The 13720-nt window shown below is 41.6% G+C and overlaps 1 protein-coding gene across 8 annotated transcripts in view; it reads left to right on the top strand.

Moving 5' to 3' along the window:
* The window catches only part of CFAP61 (cilia and flagella associated protein 61), a 194728-nt gene that overhangs the window by 134610 nt on the left and 46398 nt on the right, over positions 1 to 13720 (top strand). For 5 of the 8 annotated variants that reach the window (XR_009758262.1, XM_061587847.1, XM_061587810.1 and 2 more), the window contains 3 exons: positions 1710 to 1878; positions 5487 to 5661; positions 6765 to 6911. Coding sequence is in view for 7 of the 8 variants with exons in the window: in XM_061587847.1 (XP_061443831.1) it covers positions 1710 to 1878; positions 5487 to 5661; positions 6765 to 6911 (491 nt within the window). In the remaining variant the exon portion in view is untranslated. The remainder of the gene's footprint in view (positions 1 to 1709; positions 1879 to 5486; positions 5662 to 6764; positions 6912 to 13720) is intronic. The other 3 variants (XM_061587821.1, XM_061587831.1, XM_061587857.1) reach the window with 3 other exon arrangements.

Here is a 13720-nt window from a genome sequence, read left to right on the forward strand (position 1 = left end):
CTCCCATACCAAGCTTCTCGGGTGTTAAGGTCATCTGTAGTGCCCCATTTGTAGGACTCCCTTTCCAGGAAAGGCCCTCTGGCACCTGTTCTATCTTCTTCTGGGTGCCAGGAAGCCCTCTGTTTATTGTTGCAGTCCTTTTAAGAATGTTAAGAGTTTCTGCCTGCCATTCGTTGTTATGCTCATTATATTGTAACTTTTTTGTTAATCACCCTAGGATCTTTTCTGATGAAGGGCAGTATATTTGCTCCCTAAATAAATAAATAATACACCAACCAGTGGTTTGTTAATGCATTATAAATAAACAGTGGAACTAAAGTAGATATGGGCCTAGGTCAGACAATACTGTCCCTTATCTCTCTGACATGTGGTGGAGAAGCAAGAGTGTGCTTTTTCCTCCCTGCTACTCAACACATCTGTCCCACTCCAAGACTACTAGATGTCTGTATGTGGGCATAATGTTTCAATCAGAGCTTGGAAAAGTTACTTTTTTGAACTACAACTCCCATCAGCCCCAGCCAGCATGGCCACTGGATTGGGCTGATGGGCGTTGTAGTTCAAAAAAGTAACTTTTCCAAGCTCTGGTTTCAATAGGATATACACATGCATAAGCTCAGACAACACATTTGATTCCTGGATTGTATCAGCTCTGTTGACTGTAGTGTTCAGGACTACATGCATTGCATTTTATTCATGTGTGCCATATTCAAATGTTGCCCCTGCAGGTAGATGCCCGACAGGATGCCCGACAGGATGCTACACTTATCTAGAATAGCTAATACCTTTTTAGTCTTAAAAAATTCTAAAATGTTTTCCATGGAAAATGCTGCGCAAAGGGAAGCAGAGACACTTGGTTGATAGGATAGGGAACCCCATTTGGCCATGGATTTCCGGTACATATGTTCTGCATGCTTACAGCAGTTATCTATGGTTCACACCTGATACTGACTGTTCCGCATAATAAAACATGTTTTTAAGATCCGCTTATATCCATGCTGTGCTTACAATTAACACCATCTGTATACATGACAGTTGATAAAGAACAGCTGTGTTGTCCCTGTCTAAACCCTAAAAGGGTTTACAGTCTAAAACAGACACAATCTGAATGAGCTTCTCTTTTTCACTTCACATTTTGTGGGTGAACTGTCCTAAACATTGATAATATCTGAAGAAACGTGTGAACCAGTCTTCAAGTGTACTTTAATATCTTGTGTATTATTATTAGGTTGCATTCAAAATTGCACTTTGGTGAATCTGTTAGTGCAAGGATTTCTCCTTGAGCAACAAAGCGTTCTCCCTCTCTCCTCCTGCTGCGTGCCCCCTAAATCTGCTCTAGAGGTTCCCCAACCCTCCAGAGCAGATTTGGGGATGGTGCAAGGTGCACACGGGGAAGAAGAGGGGGGGAAATCCCATTGCCCTAGTGCTAATCTAGCACAAGGATTTAGTTGAATACCACCAACTATTATTATTACTGCTGTTGTTATTGTTGTTATTATTACTATTATTTTGCAATGTGACCTTGAAGAAGGAGTAATCAATTTACTTGTTTATTTCTAGTTTTTTATTTTGAATAATCTCTTATTGTGGACTTCAGTAAACTTGTTGTAAAATAGAGGACTTGAGCATTCTGAGATTTTAACCAGCTCACCAAGTGTCTAACTGATGTTTGAAGTCCGCTATTAAAATGTCAATTCTTATTTTTTTCACAGCCACTGTTTTAATGAGAATGACTATGCACTGATGTCACTTGGTTCATGGATTAATGTTGTGGTTGGAAAAATGACTGGCATAGACAGATCCGCAAAGCATGTAGTCGTTTCCAATGGGAGAAAAGTGCCGTACGATCATCTCGTTCTCTGCACTGGCCAACAGTATCAGGTGAGCTTGGATAATGAATGAATGAAAAATAATATCTCTGGAGAAATTAAAGAACACTAAGGAGGAGTATTCTTGACTGAATTATTTGCAAGATTTGCCATCGTATAATGTACCAAACTTAATTAATACAGAATTTTGCTTAAAAACAACTAAAAGATGAATTTCAGGTACTGGGGCTGCAATCTCATACACTTCTACTTAAGTGTAAGCCTTACTGAACTCAGTGATACTTATATCTGAGCAAACATCCATAGAATCAGACTGCATGAGTCACAAAGAATGTCTGCTAGTGGAAATCATAAAGGGCACAATCCAGTTCTGCACAGGCCATGTTGAAATTAATGACAACTGTAAAAGAGCAACAGCTCTTCTTTATGTGAATGTGGATTTTTGCTCATGCTTATGGGTGACTTTAATTACCTTCATATAGACTTGGTACATGCGTGTGCCAGTCACAACACAGAACCCTAGAGCAGTTGGTCATGGGACCAACCAGAGAGGTGGTGACCCTGGACATAATTTAAATGACAGCCAGGAGCTAGTATGAAATGTAAGTGTTGTTGTCCTGTTTGGGAAGAGTGACCATAGTGCTATCAAATTCAACATATATATAAGTAGACAATTGCCATGAAAATCCAACAGTCCATGGTCTGAAGGCAATAAGGCCACCACCTTGCTGAAGCTAAGCAGGTCTGGGTCTGGTCAGTTCCTGGATAGGATACCACATGGGAACCACATGTATGTTGCCTTGAGTTCCTTGATGAAAGAAAGGTGGATATAAATGTAAGAAAAATAAATAATTAAATAAATAAATAAATTTGACTTCAGAAGATGAAACTTACCAAAAATGAGGTGACTGGTAAAAAGGAAGTTGAAAGGCAAAGTCAAGAGGTCTCCAAAATCCTTGGAAGTAGTTCATCACCACAATAATAGAAGCTCAGCTGGAATGTATACCGTAGATTAGAGAAGGTACCACAAGGGCCAAGGGGATGCCAGTGTAATTAATGAGTAGAGACAAAGAAGCTATTAAAGGCAAGAAGACTTCCTTCAGAAAATGGAGGATGGAGAATATGGAGCACAAAATATGGAGAACAAAAAGGAATGTAAACTTTGGCAAAAGAAATCTAAGCAAACAACAAAGGATGCAAAATCTGAGGAGCTCGTTGCTAAAAACATAAAAGATGAACAACAACAAAATCTTTAAATAAATTAGTAGCAGGAGACAGCTAGAGAGGCAGTTAGGCCTTTGTATGGCAAGGAAATCAAAGATGTGCTAAAGGAAGAAAAGGAGATTGCAGAGAAGCTGAATGAATTCTTTGCATCTACACAGTGAAAGATGTAGGGTAGATCCCTATGCCTAAACTAACTTTCATAGGAAGGGAGTCTGAGGAACTGAGGCAAATACTGGTGACAATTGACAAAATTGTAGGCTTTATTGACAAAAAACTGACAAATCATCGCATCCAGATGGCATCCATCCAAGAATTCTTAAAGAACTCCAAATGTGAAATTGCTGATCTTCTCTAATTAAATATGTAACTTGTCCCTAAGATCAGCCTCCATATCTGAAGACTGGAAAGTGGTCAGTGTAACACCAATTTTTTAAAGAGGGATCTAGGAAATTGCAGGCTAACTACTTTAACATCGGTTCCAATAAAACTGGTGGAAAGCATTGTTAAAGATAGAGTTACCAGGCATTTAGAAGAATAGGTCTTGCTGTAGCAGAACCAGCATGGCTTCTGTAGGGGTAAGTCCTGTCTCACTAATCTTTTAGACTTCTTGGAGGGTGTTAATAAGCATATATATAGATGTGATCCAGTTGACATTGTGTACTTAAATGTTCAAAAATGTTTTGAAAAGTACCTCACCAAAGAGTCCTGAGTAAGCTTAGCAGTCATGGAATAAGAGTAGATGTCTTCTAATGAATTAGTTATTGATTGAGGAACAGGAAGCAGAAAGTATAAATGAATGGAATTCTCCCAGTGGAGGGATGTAGAAAATGGAGTACAAGGATAGATATTGGGACTGCACTTTTTAACTTGCTCATGATCTGGTGGTATGAGTGAGCAGAGATGTGGCCAAGGTCACTGATGATACCAAATTGTTCAAGGCAGTTAAAATGAAAAGGAATTATGAGGAGCTTGAAGAGAATCTCACCAGACTAGATGAATGGGCAGTAAAATGGCAAAAAAGAGAGGATTAGACAAATTCATGAAGAATAAGGGGCTGATGGCTATTAGCCATGACAACTATGTTCTACCTCTACTGTTGAAGGCAGTATGCCCCTGAATAGTAGTTGCTGGGCATAACTTCCATCCTATTCCATCCTGCTTCCCATAGGCATCTGGTTGGTCACTGTGAGAACAGGAAGCTGGACAGTGATGGACCTTTAGCTCTTCTTATGTTCTTAAAGTTCAGGATAGCAACCCTTGTTTTGTTTTAGTTATTTGACAAAATTTAAAAATACAGCTTAACTGCAAGTAAAACCTCTAAACGGTTTGATGTCACAATTATAGAAACTTCTGCAATTGTGGGAGCCTTGTCCCCAATCAGATTATTTAATTATTTATTTATTACATTTATACCCCGCTTTTCTTTTTCATGAAACCCAAGGCGGCTTACATATGGTTCCCAGGCAGTTTCCCATCCAGGCACTGACCAGACCTGACCTGGAGCTGGCCTTATGTTCCTTCAGACCACAGCACCAGTACTATACAAATATTAAACACTGTTTCCTTTATGGATGTAACAACTAATAGATGGAGCTCATAAACTGAATCTTAATCCAGATAATAGGGAGATTCAGTTTGTACGAGGTAAAGTCTTTCAGAGGATGTGCAACTTCAACCAAAGACCAGGTTTGGAGCTTGGGAGGTGCTATTAGATGTATATCCAAGTGATGCCCATGGCTCAAGGTGTTGTTTATCAACTTCAGCTGGTTCTCCAGTTGTAACCCTTCAACAGCAAACCAACTGATTTCCATCTGTTCTTTTAGTAATGTCCAAGTTAGATTACCACGTCATATATGGGGTTCCTATGAAAACTGTTCAGGAGCTTCAATTACTACAGAATGAAGCTGCTGCCAGATTAGTATCTTGGGCCCATAAGTTTAACTGCATCTCACTATATCTTAAAAATGGTTGCCAGTGCAGTCATTTATTTCCCAACACAATTCAAAGTGCCAGTTTTGACTTTTAAAGCCCTAATTAGCCTGGCAATAAGGTTTTAAGGGCCTGCTTCCCTATGTTCCTGCCCATATGTTAAGATGGAGGCCCCTTTCCCCACTTTTGAGGTAAAGTAGGTAGTCACAGCAATGACATCTATGGTGTCATCTAGACTTACGAACTCCCACCCATATTGCAAATCTCTCAGAGCCAAGTAAAAATAATTGTATTTTTCCCCACACTTTTGGTGACACTTTGCTCTTCTGTGGATAGGCTGCTGGAGTTACTTTTTGCTAATTGATGTATTTTCATAGAAAGGTGTAATGTAATTTTTAAAACAATTTTTAAAACAATTTTTAAACTGTGATATCCACGAGAAAACTGATTTAATTAAACAATAGCGTAGCAATTTATATTCATGTGTAGCACTGTCCATTCATACAGGTCGCATGTCCTACTGGTGCAGATATCAAAAAATTGTTCACCAACAGAGAGGTCTCAGAAAACTCTAACCAAAGATATACGGGCATAGTTCCTTCCAATCTTTTTGCTATTTCTGATGATGAAGATGCCTTCATCGCAATGAAGTGGTTAAAAGAAAAAGTTATTTGTTCCACAGGTAAGGATTTAATGACCACTATTGGGAGGAGTGTTGATGCATTTTTTTGGCACAGAATATCTCCATTTCCAAGAATATAATTATAGCCTAATTAATCCTTGCAAAATGTTTCATCTGCCATGCTTTGTTTTATGAATTAATTTGCAACTTCTTGTCAGTTTTGGAGACCATCATATTTTTTGTTTGGAATAAAGGCTAGAAATATCTATAATTATTTTATGACATGAAATGAAAGCCTTAAGAGCAGAGTCTGGCTTTAATCATTAATTGACAAATTAGATAATTTTGTTGGTAGATGTTTTGCAGCTCTTTACAGCTCTATACAATATTTTAATTAAAAATGTTAGAAAGAAAATAAGATGAGAATCACAGAAGAGTTAATTTTTTAAAAAAACCTTCATTGGACATAGTGCCTTTTATGTGCAAGTATCTCTACTCTGTGTACCGCTGGTACCATGCACATTATGTTGATATGGACACATACTAGCCCCTTCATTAAGCTGCTTTAAGAGGACCATCTTCACATTTGAGCCTATTTCTGCTATGCCAGTACACATAGGATTTATTCATTGCACATGCAGAGTGGGATGACATGGAGGTTTCTACATTCAAAATGTGAGCAGTGGATCTGCTCAGTTGTTTTGTGCTCTGTACACATAGAATGGATCCCCCATGTCCTTGCTGCTTGCAGGTGAGCAACAGAAATAACGTTCTATAATCTAAAAAGCCATTTCTCTGACATCCTAATGTATGGAGACTCTTTGTCGTGTGGTGAAGGTAAGCACTTTGTACCTCAGTAGCAGATGGTGGGGGTGGGACAGCAGTGCTCGCCTGACCTCTGGATGCCCACGTTGCTGCTGTATACTGGAAGGGGTAGGAGCGAGGGTGCGGTAGAGATGTAGTGGTGGAGCAATCTGGTGCTCCTGCTGATGCGTTTGTGCCACATCAACTTCATTGCCTCTCCCCATCTCTGTCCCAGTATGCAGCAGTAGCACAGGCAACTGGAGGTCAGGTGAGCGGTGGTGCCTCACCCTAGTACCTACTACTGCTCTACCTGTCCTGCTCACTTTTGCTCTCCTCTTTCCTCCTTTCCTAACTTGGAGGAAAGTTTGAGGCACCACTTTTTCCATCACCAGCAGATGAGAGAGAGAGAGAGAGACCAGCTGCCCTGCCCTTCATGGATAAAATGTCTAGCATTTTACAGACTCTAGCTGGAAGCTCTGCAAGACACCCGAGTGCAGCATTTGCAGGTAAATTTGTCCATCTACACAGCCAGCCCTGCTCTGCTCACTGCTACATAGCTCTCCTCTCCCCTCCTTTCCTTACATGGAGGAATGTTACAGGCACGACTTTTTCCATCACTAACAGAAGAGAGAGAGATCAATCACCCTGCCCTCGTGGATAAAGAGCCAGGTGTTTTATAGACTCTAGCTGGAGGGAGGCTCTAGGAGGTTGACATGTGCCTGTGAGGGAAGCAGTTGGGTAGAGCCCTGGGGACCTCTGTTGTAGTGGTCCAGGGGAATGGGGGGTATGGTGTGAGAGGAGGGGCTCACCAGATAAGAGGTACATGACACAGACAATTGATGGTTGTGCCCTGTACTAACCCCTCTCCTAGCCAGAGGAATTGCACTTGTCCTATTATCCAGCCCTCTGCTATTGAACAGTTGGTTTCAAGCAAGATCTCCCTCATTCACGGTTTCATTGTAGATGAGGATCTCTCTCTACAGGTTTCTTGTCCGCTTGAGTAGGAATCTAGAGTGTCTGAACCTGGTAATCAGCAATAGAGATTCTGCTGGTGTACCACCTGCCTTGCTGCCCAGCAGTCTCCCTGCTTGAGCTGACAGAAATGGTGTCAGAGGTAGTGTTGAAGACTCCCAGACTGCTGTTTTTGAGGGACTTCTACATCCACGCTGAGGCTATTAGCTCTGGGGCGGCTCAGGACTTCATGGCCACCATGACAACCATGGGGCTGTCGCAACATGTCACTAGCCCAACGCATGTGACAGCCATACTGTGGAGCTGGTTTTCTCGACCAGGCAAGAAGATGGTGATCTGAGAGTGGGGGATATTAACATCAGTTCCTTGTCATGGCTGGATCACCTCCTGTTGAGATGTTGACTTTCAGCTGTGTTTTCCCTCTGCAGAGGTGGGGGTCCTATTAGGATGGTCCATTCCTGAAGGCTGATGAATCCAATTGGTTTCCAGATGGCTTTGGGAAATTTTCCTGCTAATATGACTAGCACTCCTGTTGAAGTCTTGAGTGATCTGTGGAATACCCAGGTGACCTGGGCTCTTGACAAGATCGCTCCTGAGCTCCCTCTCCCACTTGATAGAGCCCAGTTGGCTCCTTAGCATACACCAGAGCTTAGGGCAATGAAACAAGTTGGGAGACATCTTGAATGCACGTGGAGAAAAACTCCAGACAAATGCAACCAATCACTAATAAGTGCTCATTATCAAGCCTACTTAGTGGCAGTGAAGGCAGCAAAGAAGAGACACTTCACTGCTTCCATTGCATCCTCATTTGTCGTCCAGCAGAGCTGTACCAGGTAGTACAGGGTCTTTTACAGTCCAGCCCAAAGGAGATGGTAGAACCTACAGTGGCTCTCTGTGACTTGTTTGCAAAACACTTTGAAGATAAAATTGCTTGCATCTGCCGGGAACTTGACTCCACTATCAGTGCAGATGTATCTCATGAGGTGTTCAGAGCAGTCTAGTCTCATTGTATTGGATGAGTTTCATTTGGTAGGGTTCAAGGATGTGGACAAGGCACTTGGCTCGGTTTGTTCTCTTGACCCTTGCCTTTCATGAGTGATAAAAACTAGCAAGGAAGGGACAGCTGGCTTGGCCAGGGAGGTGGTTAATGTCTCTTTGCGAGAGCGGGCACCTGCCTAAAGTAGGTGGTGGTAAGACCTTAAGAAATCCTCCCTGGATCTGGAAAATCTGAATAATTATCAGTCAGTTGCTAATATTCCCTTCTTGGGCAAGGTTATGAAGCACATGGTTGCAGGCCAGATCCGGGCTCTCTTGGATGAAACTGATTTTCTAGATTCATTTCAGTTGGGGTTTAGACCTAGTTTTGGCACAGAAACTGCCTTGGTAATTCTGTATGATGACCTATGTCAAGAGAGAGATGGGGGAGCATGTCCCTATTAATCCTCCTGCATCTCGCAGCAGTTTTTGATACCATCGACCATGGTGTTCTTCTGGAGTGGCTATCCAAGTTGGGGGTGGATGGCACCACTTTGCAGTGATTCCATTCGTACTTGGATGGTCGCACTCAGAGGGTGGTGATTGGGGAGTATTGTTCGGCCCTGTGAAACTTTCAGTGTGGGGTTCAGTTTTATCCCCCATGCTATTTTACATTTACATGAAACTGCTAAGTTGGGTCATCTGGAGATGTGGAGCATGTTGTCAGCAGTATGCTGACGACACATAACTCTGTCTCACCTTTACATCTCCAGGTGTGGAAGTGATTGTGTTAGACTGATGTCTTGCCTCAGTAATGGACTGGATGAGAGCCAATAAACTGAAGCTCAGTCCAGACAAGACTGAGGCGCTGTTAGTGGATGGTTCCCTAGACTGGATGGAGGGGATGTGACCTGCTCTTTATCGAGTTACATTTCCTCTGAAGGAGCAGGTGCATAGTTTGGTTGTGCTTCTGGATCCATTACTGTCACTTGAGGCTCAAGTGGCTCAGTGGTGAGGAGTGCCTTCCATCAGCTTTGGCTGGTGGCCCAGTTATGAACCTATCTGGACAGGGATAGCCTGTCTTATATTGTCTATGCTCTGGTAAACTCTAGGTTAGATTACTGCAATCTGTTATACGTGGGGCTGCCTTTAAAGACAGTTTGGAAACTACAGCTGGTGCAGAATTCAACAGCCAGATTGCTTACTGGGGCAAGATGGTCTGAGTGCATAACACCAATTCTGGCACAACTGCACTAGTTACCCATTAGTTTCTCGGCTCAATTCAAAGTGCTGGTTTTGATCTATAAAGCCTTATACAGCTCAGGACCCCAATACCTCAAGGACTGCCTTTCCCCATATGAACCAATCCAGACCCTGCATTCAGCATATGAGACCCTTTTTTGTGTGCTTCCTCTGAAAGAGATGCAGAGGATGCTGACATGAGAATGGGCCTTCTCAGTGACGGCCCCCCACTTATGGAACGTTCTCCCCAGAGAGGCACTCCTGGTGAAAAGTATCATAAAGGAAGAGGCCACACAGAGGATCTAACAATAACAAGAACTTTACTATAACTAATTATATTCACTAATAGGCAAAAAAAACCTTGTGGTTTAAGAATGTAACCATAGCCAACAGATATTTCTATTAAACTTTAAAAAGCAGGGAAATTGGGCAGCAATAGTGAATGCACCAGGGCAGCAGGAGGCCTGACCTCCTCTCTGAGATATTGGATTGCCCTACAAATTTGTCAAAATGCAAACACAATTTGGGTTAGTCTTTCACAGTCCAATCCACTTCCTGTGTAGCTTGGAAGAATTTGGTAACATGTGCCTGTGAGCATATGGGGAGTAGTGGCAACAGTTGCCATCACCAAAGATGGAGAATTACATTTTTGTATGTTTGTTGGTGTTCTTACTTTGCTTCTTTTCCATGTTATTACTGTTTCTACAGAGAATGTAACCTAGAAAATTATATTTCTCTCATTATTCATCCTAGAAACCTGTGTCAAATGTATTTTTATTAATTTCAAAGCCTTTTTATTGGTCAATGTCATATGATGGTGAAGACAGACGTTTGTGTTTCAAATTGGAGGTTATGTTCTATTTCTGTTTTGGGTGCATTCACAGTTGAATCTGAAACTGCAGTTTGATGTAAAATCAGACTGATTACAATATGTTGCTACTTGAGGAATGACTCTAGCTATTGGAAAAAACCAAACTTGGCCTACCTAAGATGCATGTTTTCAGCCTGCTATGCTTAAACCACTCCACTTAAGGAAAGGTGGGCATGGTCAATTAAAAACATAGAGCACACCTAGAAATTTGCTACAATATGTTTCACCTCCCACTGTTTTATCTTGTGCAAACTGAGACACTCCTCATCTCATGTCTACTGGAAACTATTCTGCAGAACAGTCAGTGACATTATCCCACAATTGTTTTTGGAGTTTTTATTTAGTGTTGTAAAGTGTTGCTGTACTTCACATATTCACAGAAACAGAAGCAAAAGAGAATGATTTACTATAGGAAAGTTCACTAAAATTGCAAAGCAAAACAAACATATTTAAAGGGACTATCTGAACTATATAAACTGTTTTAATATTGTTGCTTCCTCCCTGCTAAAACAAAATCAGCACAGCACATGTCTTGTTTCTGTTATTTGGGCTGATTGCAGGTGTTGCAATTCCTTCACAAACTACGCTTCCCAGGATTCTTTGGGGGAAGCCATAACTGTCTCAAGTGAAATAAAAGTCTGGTGTGGGTGTGGCCCCCTGATTAGGCAAGCCCAGCAGCTGTGAGTTTGGCTTTTAGAACACTGATAGTTGGTTCTTACTGAGCATGCCCGACATTATAATAGACTTCAATGCTAAATTTCTTAAATTAATTAAAAATCAGCCAGGCATTTTTTTAACTTTTAAAGATGAAGGTCTTTAAAATGAAGACGATGAAGGTCAGTAATAGGATGACAGGTACTCTGTGAACATGGCTGATTTTTAACTGAAAAAAGTCCAAAAGGGGTCTGTTTTTTCTCTCTCTCTTTTTACACTTTGAACTCTCGCTTCTGTCTGTTTCGTGTATTGTCATGAAAATTTAGAGGGTTGTTAAGCAAGCATTTCTGAGTTCAGGACTATTAGTTTTGTAAGGTTTTGTTTTGAAATGAGCTTATGGGAAGCATCAGAATGGCATGGGGGTATTTTCAATTTAACATTGCAGAATGCGAAAAATCCATGCTGACTCGTATACAGCCACTCTTGTAGCTGTATAATCTTTGTTTTCTTTTCTATCAGTCCTATAACATTGTTAAGCTTATGCAAAGATTGCCAATGTAACTTTCAGTTCTTGTTTTATTTTGTTCCATCATTTATGATTGTATCATGGGTTTTCATTATAAAATCTAATTCTTATGAACGTCACACTTTTCATACACTGATGTGTTTGTTTCAGTTATAATTGGGTGGTTTTGATTATGTTTTCTTCCTTGTTCCACTGGGTTGCTGCTGAGCAAATAGAACCAGGGAGATGAATCCAATGAAGGTTGATGCATAGGCCCTGATTGGATCCACTTATTGACATTTAGAACCTTAAATTCACCCTTCCTCCCAAAGGAAACCAGGACAGCAACATGTATTCACAGCAGGAACCATCTTAGAAGAGGCATTTCCTCATACGTGAGAGACAGTGGGGAATGCCTCTTCTAAATGGCACCCAAAGCCTGCAGTTTTTATAAGCGCTTGTATTAAAAATATGTTTTAAACAATTCCCATTTATTGCCTAGTTGAACGGGTGCACCTTTTTGGTTGGACAAAAGGTTGATGAATTTCACCAATTAATCAATGGGCAGAACAATCCAAGTGCTGGGGAGCTGGTGGAAGGGGGACTGGCAGAGAAGAAGCCGGGGGAAAGTTCTGTGGGATCGTCCTCCCACTCAGGAGTTGCCGGCCTGGCTGAACGCCGGTTTCATCAGGAGCCCCGTGCACAAGCTAGCCAGGAAGCACTGGCTCTGATGAACAGGCCTCTGGGGAGTAAGGATTCTCCATAGGTCACAATGGGGCATTTTTTAAATTATTTTATTCTGCCAGCCTTTTGGCCAGCAGAGTTTGGAGGGGGACTGGGACCTGGGGAAGGGGTCAGAATGCGAGGAGGAACTCATGTAATCTCCCCTGGAGCTCCGCCTCTGCCACGCCTCTGGAATGCCCCATTTTCAGTCCTTCCACCAGTTTCTACCGGGCCTCTGTCTGTCAGGCTGGCCGTCCCTGCTGGACCCCCAGCAGCCCTGGGAGGCTCTTGGCGGAGCCACATTTCCACCATGGTGGAGGGCTACTGCCGGCAGAGCCCGTCGCAGCCAGGAGCCTCACAGCATTGCTGGGGATGCAAGAAATCCAACTCACCCCAGCCTGGCAGAAGGGTGAGTTGGATTGCACGCTAAGCATAGCAAGCAGCCTTTGCACAAACAGCAATATTTCAAGTGTGTCTTTGGCAGTATTGTATTAACATATAACTAGAGGCAGACTTCTGAACCTCTAACAGTATCCCTGTGTTTGCTTAGAGACTGCTTTTTTCTTCTTGAACTTCACAGAAAATTTTCAGGAATTCCTGATATTTATTAAGAGAGACAGACTGATGGAAATACAGTCCTTCCAGTGAATCCAGTAGAATTAGGTTTTACAATTGCTTTGGTGTGAATGTCCTGACAAGCAGGAGAATAATCTGGGGCTATTTTATTTATTGTTGGCAGTGCTGTAGAGATTATGTGACAAAGCAATATTAATTCAAAATCCTACTATAAAGTTGTATCGAAGATATTCTGTTATATTAATGCCATTGGGTTAGGGTAAGCAGGAAAGAAATAGTTTTAGGATTTGACCACAATCCAATCCCTGAGTGATCACAGGAAGTCCTGACTGGTGTAGCTTTGGAATTTGCATTTTAAGAATTGTTTGCTTCATGCATATAATTCCCACATATTTGTAAATAAATAGGTTTTTGTAAACATTCCACAAGACTGTATATTTAATGTACATTTTATATTCTTTATAAAATGCTTAGATGTCTTATTTACAACTAAGTGCTGTACAAAGTTTGTTAAATAAATAAGGCAGCAGTGTTAAGAAGAAACAGAGCCAGCAAAGATTGCCCTGGACTTCTCACCATTGGAGCAAGGTGAAGAAAACAGTTTAATGTGTCTATGCTGTTTTATTCCCATGAGGCCATAAGGCACTAAAAAAGGAGGGTGAAATTCAACAGCAGTGAAAATGGGTAGCAAGTTTCCAGGTGAAATGACTAGGGTCAGTGTCAAGTTCTTCAGGAGCTACCAGGGCTCATTGCTAGGGAAGTCAGATTTGATCAATTGAACACTTATATCCCTAAGC

Source organism: Rhineura floridana, chromosome 1, assembly GCF_030035675.1.
Source record: "Rhineura floridana isolate rRhiFlo1 chromosome 1, rRhiFlo1.hap2, whole genome shotgun sequence".
Taxonomy (NCBI): Eukaryota; Metazoa; Chordata; class Lepidosauria; order Squamata; family Rhineuridae; genus Rhineura; species Rhineura floridana.